Source organism: Seriola aureovittata, chromosome 7, assembly GCF_021018895.1.
Source record: "Seriola aureovittata isolate HTS-2021-v1 ecotype China chromosome 7, ASM2101889v1, whole genome shotgun sequence".
NCBI classification, from domain to species: domain Eukaryota; kingdom Metazoa; phylum Chordata; class Actinopteri; order Carangiformes; family Carangidae; genus Seriola; species Seriola aureovittata.
In genome coordinates this window covers 9,454,577-9,468,676 of record NC_079370.1, presented here as the reverse complement: position 1 = coordinate 9,468,676, position 14,100 = coordinate 9,454,577, and the positions used below count along the sequence as shown (strand labels likewise).

At 40.5% G+C, this 14,100-nt stretch overlaps 1 protein-coding gene across 1 annotated transcript; it reads left to right on the top strand.

The window, feature by feature from the left end:
• The first annotated feature begins 832 nt into the window (after nt 1-832).
• Nucleotides 833-6,614, top strand: LOC130172432 (trypsinogen-like protein 3). Its single transcript, XM_056381170.1, has 5 exons — nt 833-1,279; nt 1,368-1,509; nt 2,240-2,493; nt 3,993-4,129; nt 4,347-6,614. The coding sequence occupies exons 1-5, from the start codon at nt 1,240-1,242 to the stop codon at nt 4,536-4,538; spliced, it is 765 nt and encodes a 254-aa protein (XP_056237145.1). The 5' UTR covers nt 833-1,239; the 3' UTR covers nt 4,539-6,614.
• The last annotated feature ends 7,486 nt before the right edge of the window (nt 6,615-14,100 follow it).

The window sequence follows — 14,100 nt, the reverse complement described above, 5'->3', positions numbered from 1 at the left end:
TGGCTGTCAGTTGCGGCCACATTACATCTCAGTCTAGCAAAGCTACGTCTGTAGGTATACCTCAGTCCTTTTGGAGAACTCTAACACATATGTACATATCCCATTTGGTATGTGAGAATTGAATTAGTTATCCCCAGACCTATGACTAACATTTTAAATACAGTTAGTACACTGGGATGGAACAAATCAAAGAAGTGTTTACACTTGTAAGAAACAAATGGAGAGGTACCTAAACTAGACTATATGACAGTATTGTTACAGTTATAAGCTATCATTTGTTTGTGCTTGTTTGGCACATTCTCTGCCCTTATTTTAATGATATTATATGAGGTAATTTGAAACATTTATCGATGTTATTTATAGTTTTGATGATGTTATTGATTTGATTGTATTTGTTTTGTTATTTTACTTAACCAGTAAACCAGTTGTTCTTAAATTTTTTATTTAATCGATGAATAACACAAAAACTAAATGTTAGCTAGCTTTGTGAGGATGCCTCTACCTGAATTTAGAAATAATTTAAAAGTCATTATTTAAGTACTAACAAAAAATATTTTCAATCATGTTTTTAGAGACGCTAAGAGGAAGAAATATTAGGCCTATAAGCAAATATTTTACTTTCACAAAACTGATTTCAGAGTTGTGCAATCTGTGACCTTTTAAAAGTACGTCATGGTAAAATAATAAGTAAAATATTAACGCTATTATGTTAACTTCCCAGCAGAGGGATTCATATCTCGACTCTTATCTTTTTTTATTATCATTGTTCGTAGTGCTACAGAAGCTCTGTTGATTTATCTATGGCACCATTGTCCAGTGTAGAGTGCAGTTGTGGTGCACAGACTAACCATAAAAAATGGTTTTAATATAGCCACCAAGCCTAAAGAAGCTGTGAACAGCAGGTGTTTGCTGATCTTAAGTCCATGAAAACAACATAAACGTCAACAAAATACAAAAACTGTAATGTATCATGTCTCAGGAGGGTCTTTCTTGTTCTCTGGAAAGGAACAAACAGTTACAGGAAACAAGGTGTGTCTCTATAACTGAACGTGGAAGTGTTGAAACTTTCTCTGATAAAGCTATTACAAAAATTACAGCTGAACTGGAAGTGAAGTTGAGTAGCAGTAAAGAAGTCTGTTCCTCCCACTGTCCTGCAGATATAAAGAAGCAAGACTGGTGAAACGGTCATCACACGTTATTGGAGCTACACAAATACACGACAAAAACAAGATATACAGAATGAATCTTCTCCCTCTGATGGTTGCTTTGGGGCTTGCAGGTAGATATTTACCACATTGTATCTTCTATCTGAGATTAATGTTGGAATAGCCATATAGTTCCTGTTTGTTCTGGTTGTTGTGTTGCAGGAGCGTCTCCCCTGAACTACGACAAGGTGTGCCAGCCTCACTCCAGACCCTGGCAGGTCTATCTGCATGGTGGAAGTGTATCCTGCAGTGGAGCGCTCATTGACAAATGGTGGCTCGTAACCTCCTTTGATTGTACACCAATGTAGGTGTTATTGCCTGTTAATGCCAAACAAAAACTGACGTTAAATTAAAATCTTTTGCAATGTCATGTTCCATATAATTTTTTTAATTACTGTCACAGTTTTTAGAGTCATTTGTAAGAAAACTTTTAATGTAAAAAGTTGCTTTTGTTTTGGGTAAGCAGAGTTTTCACCATAATGGCAGTACTTTAGTTTAATGGACATCCAATTTCCCCACACTACCGGCAGTTAAATCACATTTGGGCTTGGTAAAACCTGGCTGAAGTGCTTGATATATTCCACTTTGTTAAGATTCAATGGTGTGTTATTTAAATCTAGCAATTTTGTTTGTTTTTTTACCATTAATTCAATTGCTGCAGCATTTGCATCGTGACCTTCAGCTGCATTCAGCAAGCTGGTGTCTTATACAATTTTCCTGAAGAGATTAATAAAAAAAAAAAGCAGAATGTTTTGCTTTTTTTTTCCCTCTCAGAAGTGATTCATGAAGAACTGCACATGCTGTAGCTTTTAAGAAATAATGTCAAGAAAATATACTATTATAATCTTATAATCTGTCAGCAGACTACTCAGTCAGTGGACAGAACCACTGCAAAGTCCACTTGTGTTCCTTCATAAACAACATTCATTTACCTGCTGTTCCTTAGTCATGCGCCTGTTTCTGCATGAGGCCTGAAAAGTCCTCCTGCCTGAGCTTAATAACTTTAGAACCAATCTTCCCTTGTATCCTTGCAGATCCGACAGAACCATTGCATCCCTTGGGGAACATGATGTGACTGTGATGGAGGGCACCGAGCAGCACATTCCGGTTGCTGATGTGATCCATCACAGCCCCTACCGCTCACCGCTCCACAGCCTCACGATGGTCCGTCTGTCCAGGCCGGCCCGCTTCAACCGGTACGTTCAGCCCATCCCTCTGCCCAGTCGCTGCCCACAGCCTGGAGAGACCTGCTATGTCAGCGGCTGGGGCTCCACCGTCCCAAATCAATGTAAGTGAATTTAAATGTGCTACTGTGGCTTTTACAGCTCATTAACTTGTAACCACATTATAATTTAGTATAATTGCAGGATAAACCAGTGTTCCCTGATCCAGTCCTCAAACATTCCCTGCCCTACAAAGTTTTAACTCCAGCTTTCCTTCGAGTATCAGCTATAAGCCCCTGGAGTTTCTACTGTAAACAAACCTTTCTCATTAACACAGCTTCTGTGTAGTAGTTCAACATTTTGGGAAAATACACGTTCACTTTCGAGCAGAGGGTTAGTTCTGATAAAATAAACAAGATATCTCTTTTTAATTAGTGAGCTTTACAAGTGTTGGAAGGTGGAAATATTTCGAATTTGTGCAGAGTTGGGAACTAGTGGTTTCCTCCTGTTTCCAGTCTTTATGCTTGTCTGGCTTAATATGTAGCACATAGATGTGAGAGTAGTATCCACCTATTTTTTTCATTGTATTCCAATAAGTGCATTTCTGAGAACATTAAACTATTCCTTTAAGGCTTGATAAATATGTTGAATGAATTTCCTTCCTAACACAGAAAAACTTGTAAAACTATGTTTAACAGACTGATAGACATTATTGCTCTCTGTGGTTTGGTGAAATATGTATCATGTCACCACTATGCTGGCACTGTGCATGTTTATCCTTATTCATGTACTAGTAGAATTCAAGAAACAAACAATATGGTGACCTATATTTTTTCTATAATGTAAACATTGCTCCACAGCACCACAAAGAGAAGAAAACAACAGGGTCAGAGACCGGTAACCCATGCTAACCTGTAGTACAAAAAAATGTTCCATGAACAGACAGGGCCAGCTATGAGAAAACTAGAAGAGTCTCAGTTAGCAATATTTGGAAAATATGTTTATATTTCCATACCTGTCAGTTAAGAATCAAACTGGAGCCCAGGCAATTAGCTTAGCTGAGCATAGCATAACGACTGGAAGCACCTATCATACATTTAGGCTTAACCTGGAGAGATACAAAATGCAACAATGTTGTTTTTATATTTTAAGCATGACTGAGGGAAATGTTGGATTCTGATCAGCAGGTGGGCATGTACTTGCTAAGATATTCATCAGTATTCTGGTCACTGCTGCCCTAACAAGACACGAACACTATTTTAATAATAGCTAAAATGGCATTCTTTAATCAGAAGAGTTTCTAATTACCTGTCAAAATGTGTCAGTGATCAAGACTAATTAAAAGAGGAAGACCTTGAAAGTAGTATTTACTCAAGGTTTAGACCTTATGCTCCAGTGCAAGTGGAGACAATGCATAAAAATGGGAGCTAATTCATAGATCTGCCGAAGGAAATGAAGAAAAGAAGGAAACTCTTGTCAAAGAATGACAGGCAGATTGATGAATGATGGTACTGAATATATCATAACCACTAAGTTGTACTTGTTTTATAAATTCGGATGAGATTTGAAGTACTTAGTTTGAAAGAATCAGAGCAATAAATCACCCTCGTCCTCTCCAAAACAGATGAGCCTCCTCAACGTCTGAAGTGTATAACTGTGCCTGTTGTGGATGACCAGACTTGTATGAACACATTCCCTGAGTTCCTGTACTGGAGCATGGGCATGGTCTGCGCTGGTCAAGTATACACAGATAACTGCATGGTCAGTATGGACATACCCCAGTGAAACTGTAGCTCTGCATTTCTCACCTGTATGTCTGTTGTGCATCATAATCTAATCCGTGTCTCTGCCCTCATCTTTCCTCCCTGCCTTCCACTGCATTTTCATTTCATTTCATTTCATTTCAACTCACTCACTTGCATGCATTTCCCATAAACAACCACAGCAGAGTATATTATTCTCTCCCCTCTCTCTCCAGAATAATGATGGCAGTGTGATGGTGTGCGATGGCCAGCTGCAAGGTCTGCAGTGGTTCAGCCATGGCTGCAGGAACCCAGCTCACCCCACTGTCTACACCAAGATGTGCAACTACAATGACTGGGTCAAAGATGTGATGGACCGTTATGCACCCACTCTGCCAACTGAAACCACTCCAAGGATGCTGGCATGATGCAGCAGAGAGACACATTTATTCAGAGATAAAATGTAGCCATTATTATAAACATTGCCTCTGACCACTTTGCAGGCAAGGTTTAGTGCTTGAACCTGAAGTGTAGTAGTTGGCCTTTCAGTAAATTCAGCAAGACACAGTGTTGCACTTAGTGAAAGTAATACTTTAAGAATAACATACATAAATCCTACTCTCAGCTAAAATGAAATGAGACATGTTGCAACACCTCATGTTTCATTCATGGACTTTTTTCCTTGGCAAACTGTTTCTACAGCTGGCTAATAGCTGCTGCTAATTAGCTCTGATGTTTTTCACACCAGATCATAACTCCACATTTGCTGCCATGTATGTGACAGTGACAGTGAATTTGACATGACAGGAAATATTTATTTGTTCCACATGTTGAACACCAAAACTGCAAAAAGGGAATAAACATCCAATTCTGATGTACCCCTCCACTCAATGGAATTTTAGCATCTTTTAACTCATTGTTTTGGTCTCACAACTCGCAACTTGTTTTGATATGCTCTCCCATTAGTGCCATTTTTCACTCACAGCAAGTGGATGTTTTGAGCAAAAGCCACAATAAACCCACTGCAAACTACCTGCCCAGCACCAAACAGCAGACAGACAAAGTTAGAGACTAGTTGGTGAACATAGTGGAGCACTTAGCAGAAAAAGCAAAATATAGCTCGCACTGAGCAAAGGGAGAGTGGATATTGGACTTACATTTATCAAGTGGGCAGAAACATGACACCACATTAATGCTAATGATGCGCCATTTGTTGTAATTATAATTAGGCATTTCTTTGCTAACAAGTTCACAATGTCAATTTTCTATGGTAATAATACTGTCTCTCAATGTTGTTTTAGAAAATAATGTCAGTAACCACAGGCTGACTTTCATATGTTAAAAGGATGGTCACCACTTTGTAAATAATTTGTAATATATATTTGGAATGAAGCATTTCATTTGTGTTAATTAGAGTTTCATGACAATTAAATCAAATGAAGTCAAACAGGTTGAGCCTCTTAATGAGGTGTGCCTGGGAATTTTGCACTATGCAAATATTGCCATGACAAAAGATGAGTGGCAATAATGTGAAGCTCCTCTAGATGGGGGTAAAGCCCAACCAACGTCCCAAAGAGAGGAGAGAGACAGAGGGGGAGAGAGGGAGAAAACCTCTGCTCACTGCAGTGTGAACAGGTGTCATGAATCTTACATTCTGTTCAAGGTTTTGTTTGAACTCTGATCATTGATCTGAACTCTGCCATTGCATCAATATGTCCACAAAAATATGTTCTAGTAATAAACACATGGATGGAATGTAATATTATCAACACACACTGAGTACAAAGGAGCTAGGGAATACATGGGGGAGTTGGACGCGCACACAAAAAGCACAGACACTGCACACACAGACACACTTACATGCAAAGTGACTGACAGCTGTGTCCATAATCACCCAGGCAGTTGAACATAAGGGCCACTCTGCCATCTGTTCTCACCATTTCTCTCCCATTCCTCACCCTCTCTCCCCCCTCCTTTCAAACCTCAGCGGGAGGCAGAAAGCAAACTGAGGGGCTGACTTTGGTAACTGGGATGTCACTTTCGAAAGCAGTGTGATATTAATTGGTGTGTGTATTTGGAGCTGCTGTTTGTGTTTCTTTCTTTGTTTCAATTTGGATAGCCCTTGTTTATAATTCTGGGGGATTTGACTGAAACCAATTTAATGTAATAGCTACTGTGTCAATAATTGTTAGCTTTCATAATAGATACAATAGATACTTCACTTATGCCCTCAGGCAAGATATCTAATATAACAAGCTTGAAATCCTGTAGGATTTCTCAGCAAATACCTTTTTGGTCTCTTTGTGTACTTAATCCCAAATGATCTGCAGGTTGTTATGGATTGTAGTATGTGGTCTGCACCCTCTGAAGAGGGCATGGCTCCTAGTTTACCAGTCTGCTTTGGGGAGATAAAGCATCCCCCTAATAATTTCTACCAGAACTCTCTGAGAATTAAAATTAGTTATCTTATGTGCTTCTGCAAACATTACAGCCCATTTCTTACATGTTAAATCCAACCTCTCATGTCCTCTGCAAGTAAAGTTAGTGAACGCCATTTAAGTGGGATATACAATAAGAAGATGAGGCCTGATGAACAAACAGCTGCTTTAAGGTTTTAAGTGTCCTGATAGCCTAGCATTTAACATGAGTTTACACTCGCATTCATAGCTCTGGTAGGCAGTATTGTGGCTGAGTGGTACTTTCAGCTAAATGCTAATGTCACCATGGTAACATGTTCACAATGCAAATGCTAACATCTTGATGTTTAGCAGGTAAAATGCTGTTGGGAATGTCATTCGTTTTGCAGATATTTGTTCATAAACCAAAGTATTGGACAAATTAAATTTTGACCTGATGATGGCGCTAGATGAAAAGTTAATGGATCAGTCACATGCGTACAGTTCATTCACTGGGCACCTTGGATATCAGTGCCAAATCACATGGCAGTTCATCCAACAAATTTTGACACATTTCACTCAAAATTATAAATGTCACTGCCGTAGCGGTGATAGAGGAAAAGTCAGGGGATCATCAGGCACAGTGGCTTCATTGTCTGAGGACCATGAATGTCAGAACAAAAATAAATGGCTATGCCTCAAACAGTCGTTGAGATATTTTAGGACCAAAAAGCTGTATTGCCACTAGCTGTAGCTACAGTGTTATAAATACTTTTTCAAGGGTCGTTAAAAAAGGTTGATTACCTGGCTTGAGGAGAAATCTACTGCACCATAGCACAACATATAGCTTTAAAAACATACTTCCTTTATAACAATGACACAACTGTATTGCTGCATTGAAAAGTTGTGTGCTTATCTAGAAACATGGATTGCATTTAAAATGACACCTTGTTTTTGGCCTGCTAAGGTCAGATGCACCTTCCAAGGATCCCACTCCCACAGAATTTAATGGACCAACACATTCAGAAGTTGTAAAGATAAGATGACCTTCGAGGTGGGAGGGATTTGTATGTGCTGAAATAAATTCTAGACACAAGTCTGACTCCAACAGAGCTGCTATCTTTTTCTCTGTTTCTACCCTTCACACAAACATGCGCACATATTTTATTGATATCTCTGACTGACAGACTGTGGAATCCTTTCTCTCAGCCCACTTAGCTATACTATGTTTACCTGTATTAATGTTAAACCATCGTCCATTTCGCTCTTCCCGCACTCCCTATTTTTAAGCTACTGTAAATTATTTCCCAATTTCTGAGTGTCCTCCCTTCCTCCTTCTGTTTCTTCTGGCTTTTATAACTCAGGCATGCATGCGCAGCCCACACTGAAAACAAATATCATCCTCAATTGCCCAAATACCGTGGCATAAACTGATTAATGAGGGAATTAAAATGAATGATGATCCATAGGGGGAAATCTTTTTCCTGGGATGTGACAGTGCTTATCAGTGGTTGGTGCAATATCTGTAGAGTAAACGTAAGGCATCTCCCTCTCTCCCTCCATCTCCCTCCATCGCTCTGTTTCTCTGGCAAACTGTCACCATCACTCATCAGTGGCTTACATTCCCAGCATTCCCCTGGGGCACCTGGCTCATGAGAGAGGAAAAGTGACGAACACGCACTGAAACACACATTCACAAACAGAGAGAAAGTGCACGCCGCACACACCCGCTCTCACACTCATCCTTCCATCATACACTTTTTCTTCATAATAACTGACAGGTCTTTTCACAAATATGCAAATGAACATGAGAAGCTGACTTACATTAGCACAAGGCTGAGTATGTGTGTGTGTGAGTGTGTATATACAGTACTACATGTGTGTGTGTGTTTCTGCTCACTGGGCTAATGGCACATTGAAAGTTGTACAGGCCAAGTCAATCATGCCGGATCTCTCCCCATTGTCCCATTGAGACCTGTGGCTCATCAGGGGAGATAATTAGTCTGAAGAGCTTTAATGACACTAGCCTAATAGCTACAAGAGCACACTGAGAGGCAGCAGTGTGTGTGTTTGTGCATGTATGTGTGGGATGTGTTGTGTGTAAAAGTGTGGGACGTGTCTGAGAGGCGGTGAGTAAGCGATTAAGTGATTACAATCATGTTTTGTTAATACATATGTTTAGGAGAGAGAGAGAGAGAGAGAGACCGAGAGAGAGAGTGTGTGTCTGTGTGTGGATGGTGATAATGTGTAAGGTGATAGAATAATGAATATTGTGGCTATCTGAGTCTAGCCCCCCCACACACACAAACACACACACGCACACACACAGAGTTTTCACATTACCACCACACAGCTTTTTAAAATGTCAAAACGCACACGCACGCACGCACGCACGCACGCACGCACGCGCACGCACACACACACACACACACACACACACACACACACACACACACACACACACACACACACACACACACACACACCTCCTCTCACTTTATTTTACTCTGCTTTTCTCCCACTCCTTCCATCATTGTTAGCATTGGAGCAGTGAGTTTGCTCACAATCCAATCCTGACACACAAAACCTCTGAGCTTGTGTGTGTGTGTGTGTGTGTGTGTGTTTGAGAGACAGCCAGAGATAGAGGTGGGGGTGGCATTATGCATTCATATTGGAAATTGCTGTGAATTTAAATGAGCATGTGCACTTTGGAGGATAAATAAAGTGCATTGCATTGCCATGAGTGCATACATACAGGGGGTGGATGCAACAGTGGGGACAGTGTATGTGAATACGCGTTTCTTCCACAAAAATCATATATATTTTTACTCAAGATCTGTTAATAACTATTAGGTAAGTATACAAGCCCACAACAAAAACACTAAAGAGAAAAACAATAACACAATCCTTCTCAGAGAGCTACTGTAGTCCCTCTGAGATTTATCTAATAGAGTGAGAGTTATCACTAATAATGGTATGGATTTGTCCCAGAAAAGCAATAAAGGAGGCCCAACCTTTCCTAAAATAATCCATATAATCTTGCAGGGATAAAGGGTGACCAACAAAATAAAAAAAATACTTTATACGTTTGAGTTTACTTTTTCAGTCTACACCCTGTTTTTCTGTGACCTGAGTATGAATCATGCCTCTGACCCTGAAAGTGAATGTGGTTTTGTGCCACAAAAGAGAGAGAGAGAGAGAACAAAGTAAGCAATAATCAGCCATGTTAGTGTGTCTGTGTGTGTATATAGATGCAATTACACACATGCAGTAATGGAACTACATCGACTGATCTCGAAATGTTTGGATGTACTCTGATAATGCATTAGTATTGATGGCATTGTGTTCAGGAAGATCCAAAACACACACACACACACACACACACACACACACACACACACACACACACACACACACACACACACACACACACACACACACACACACACACACACTCACACACACACACACACACGCACTCAAGCACAAATACACATGCATTTTCAGTAATGGTTTTCTCAAAAAGGGGGCACAGCTACAAAGAGGTAAACCCCACAGGGAATCCATTTGCCTTCCCTTGCAATCATCGCAAACTTCTCTAAAAACACCACGGACGGGCGGCGTTGCCATGGATACACACTGCTTCATTCATTCTTCTTACCCTGTCGTTTTTCCAAAGTATCTTTCTTTTTTTCTAGAAGACCTGCAATCCCTAAGGATTGATTAACACTGCTGCTACATACCAGAACATGTTGTTTCCTGTGAGTAAGCATGTGTCTGAGTAAATGTGTGTGAAGAATGCAGTAAGAAAGCTTCACTCGACGGCACGCTTAACTTCAGGGAGACAGAAAAAATAGCATCCAATGATCTTACACAAACAGATACACAGTGCGTAATGCTGTTAACAGCTGCTCACCGCAGTGAACAGGCAATATGGAATGTATGCGTTAGCTCTTACACACACACACACACACTCACTCTGTCACACACACACAACCCTGAGCGGAGAGAGATGTCCCATCGCTTACACCAGGTAAGCCAGACAAACTCCCCTGAGCTATAAGCCAGGACTCATTGATAGGTCTGTCACACTGAGGACAGAAGTCAACTCATATTTCACTGTGAACCTGGAAACTCCCCGCCTGCAGAAAAATGTCATCCACCAGATACTGAAAATGCCACAGACAGTCTTACTTCCCAGAGAGTTATCAAAAGGTGAACGGCTAGTTTATTTTATCTCAGTGGTCCATGTTGGAGCTGAGTTTTCCTGCTTCATGTCTGAGAAACATAAATAATAAATCATTTGGCAAGATTCACTTATTACACCTGGGAGGCAATGAAAGCTTGCGGTTTTTGTAAGAAAAAAAAGAAAAGAAAAGAAGAAATGGCCACATAACTACACAGGAAACAACCTGTGCACTGAGCAGTTGATTTCTTCATAAATCCAATGCTATGTCCACCTTTAAAAGATTGTTATAAGAATTTTGTTTTTATTCCTGAGAATCATGATTAAATTCAAAGAACAGAGGAAAGCCTGAGGGTTCGGGGAGTAAATCATTTTAAATGAGTAAATCACTCAAAGTAACACATAATTTGATACAGCAGGATTCACCTATTTAAACAGAGAAAACATTTAAAATTTAGATTGATTGAATAAAAAAAATATACAAGATAGCCATTATTCTGTTTTATAGTAGGAAAATCACACTCAAAAGATGTGTGATAAACAAACATGGACACTGCGGTGTGAAAAGCATCATGCAGATTTGGCTGCTTCTTGCTGTTGATGAGAAACTGAAAAAAAAAAAGCTTGTTATGATGTAACCTTGACTAATAAAAAGAGAACATCAAGCATTGGAGCAAATAAAACAGTTCAGATGTATCCAGCTCTAAAATGTCTACACCTAAACTTCTTTACAGACATCACCATCTGAATGGCAATTAAATTAAGCTTATGTATACGTGCTTTACCCAGCAGGTGAGATTATGTTTGGATTTTCTGTAATTACAACTGTGCAGTCATGTCACTGCTAACAGCCAGCTCCTTCCTCTGTTTGCTTTAAACAAACTGCTGTCGCTGCTGTTGCCACCAGATTAAAATACATCACTTCCTGTGCAGCAAAGGATTTCTACTTGGAAGAGTCCCCTGAGGGCTAAACCAGCAAATGTAAAATCTTTTATGAGCTGGGCATAGATTGAATTGATATTGTGCTGCATCTTTTGCTGATAGAGTAAATGTAGCAAAACTAATACTGAATTATAAGTATCAGTATCACAGATTATCATTTTAATATACTTTTACATTTAAAGACAGAGAGCATCTCGAAATAGTCACAACTGGACAGATATCCCCTGATATGACCTTTGACTCTTGTTCCTACTGTAGCATAACAGCAGACCTTTGAAACGTAAAACCTAACCCTGGACACAACCCTCTGTGGCAAAGGTTGACTTCACAAACACATGTCTTGGCAACAATTTCCCAAACTATTCTGCACCATGAAGCATAAACACACACACACACACACACACACACACACACACACACACACACACACACACACACACACACACACACACACACACACACACACACACACACACACATACACACACACATTGAGGGGAAGGAGGGATAGCGAACACATACAATTAGTAAGGAATGTTAGCCCCTCTAACCCCACCCGTGCTGCCCCTTACCCTGGCTCCGAAAAGAAGCATGCTCTCATACAGCTTTTCATACAGTACAGGTCCTGAGCAGAGAATCAGATTATTACAATTTTTTTCTTTTCACCTATTCTCTGAAAATGATTCAGTTGTGGCCAGTGAGTACATGAAGGAAACATAGTGTATGTACAGTACATTTATCTGGTGTGTGTAAATGGAAATAGCAGTATGGTAAGAGACAGGCACCAGGCAGTGCAAGGAGGAGGGAGGCGAGACTGTGGGTACTGAAAGTAAATAATTTACACTAACACACACTAACAGTAGTTGAGCATCTGCAAAACATCTCAAACAAAAACACTCTTACACAGCCACTCACACGGTGAGTTTTTCTTTTTATCCTGTGTGGATGTGTGTGTGTGTGTGTGAGAGAGAGGGAGAGAGAGAAAGAGAGAGAGACATTGTGCAGAGCTCTGTCCTCTGATCTTGCATCAAATAAAGTGGACAGGTCTGATAAGCTGATAAGGATGCAGCTGAGAGAAATACCAGGGCCCCTTACACACAGAGGCGATGCGGGTGGGAGAGGGGAAACCTTGACGCAGGTAGACACACTGCCACTGCAGCTGTCCACAGGTAAACGCTGTGTCGTGTTTTCTATTACTGCACACAGCAGCTTGATAAGGTCCCTCTGGCTCTGTAATAAGCTGGGCTCTCTCATCACTTGATAGCTGCTAGTTTTTTCCATTAAGGTAAAGGAAGTAGGGAAGGTCACAGGAGTGAATGAGTTGTACAGGATAAAATAGAAGCTGAGGTGAAAAGGGGAAACTGAAAATGGAAAAGAAGAAGAAAAAAAAGGAAGACAAGGCCTATCCAGGTAGCTGTAAATGCTCTCGTCCTCAAACGATACACACATGAGATTCTGTTTATTCCATCAACAGGAGAGACGTGAATGAAAGAAAAAAAAAAGGAGGACAGGATGGGATATAATGGCAAAACTCCATTAGTAAGTCAGTGGAGCATATGATAGTAATTATCCGGTGTACTCTTGGGATGCCCTAAGTCGCTCTCACTGTCACTGCTATTACTGTTACAACACACAAGGGAAACAAACACTTTTCACAGCGTGTGCACATACGCATGTGTGATGGAAATCAAAAGAAGAGAGTGAGCGCGTGCAAGAGAGAAAGAGAGAGAGAGAGAAAGAGGAGAGTGAAGGAGCGACATAAACTGGCATACTGTTGCAGGATGTAAATGCAACTGCTGTTTTTCTTGGCTGTGTGTTGGCCTCAGGCAGGTGTGGTGTGTGTTTTAAGGTGTATTTTCTGCAGTAAGACTTGGGCAACAAGGTCAAGAGCAAAGAATGTGCTAGCCTTTTATTACGCTACACAAGTCAACTTGCTTCTAGATATGTGCACCATTTCTGGAACCTTGGTTTAACACACACACACACAAGTGTACATGCAAGACAGTGAGTGATGAGTGTGCTTAACTTTAGTTTTAGTGTGCGTTGATGTGGGGCTACTGCGTTTCTGAGTGTAAATCATCTCCAAAAACATAAGTGTGTAAGCGTGTGTGTGTGTCTTATCCTCCAGACAGCTGCTGTGCTGTAATGTTAGCCAAAGGGAGGAGCCTGTAGCATGTACAGAAGTTCTCGGAGGAGCAACACTCAACAGCTGCTCTTCAGCTCCTCCGGGCCCTTCTCCCTCTTTCCTCTTCTTTTAACACTGACTTTCTTCTATGATCCTTACTCCCCTCCCTCTCCCCCCTCTCTCTTCTTACTGGGCCCCAGGGGACTTTTTTTTGCCTTTGGCACTACTTTAAATCCAGCATTCCATGTTGTGCGAATGTGCAAAGACAAATGCCTGAGTATGAGTGTACACCATACAGTATGCTATCATAATCCAGTATGTCGGTGAACATGTCAAGATTT

What these genes read in the sequence shown, in the direction of transcription:
- LOC130172432 (XM_056381170.1), top strand. Translation starts at nt 1,240, where the DNA reads ATGAATCTTCTCCCTCTGATGGTTGCTTTGGGGCTTGCAG. An exon ending in TCCTTTGATTGTACACCAAT is followed by an intron (nt 1,510 to 2,239) that starts GTAGGTGTTATT and finishes GTATCCTTGCAG; the next exon opens with ATCCGACAGAACCATTGCAT. An exon ending in TATACACAGATAACTGCATG is followed by an intron (nt 4,130 to 4,346) that starts GTCAGTATGGAC and finishes CTCTCTCTCCAG; the next exon opens with AATAATGATGGCAGTGTGAT.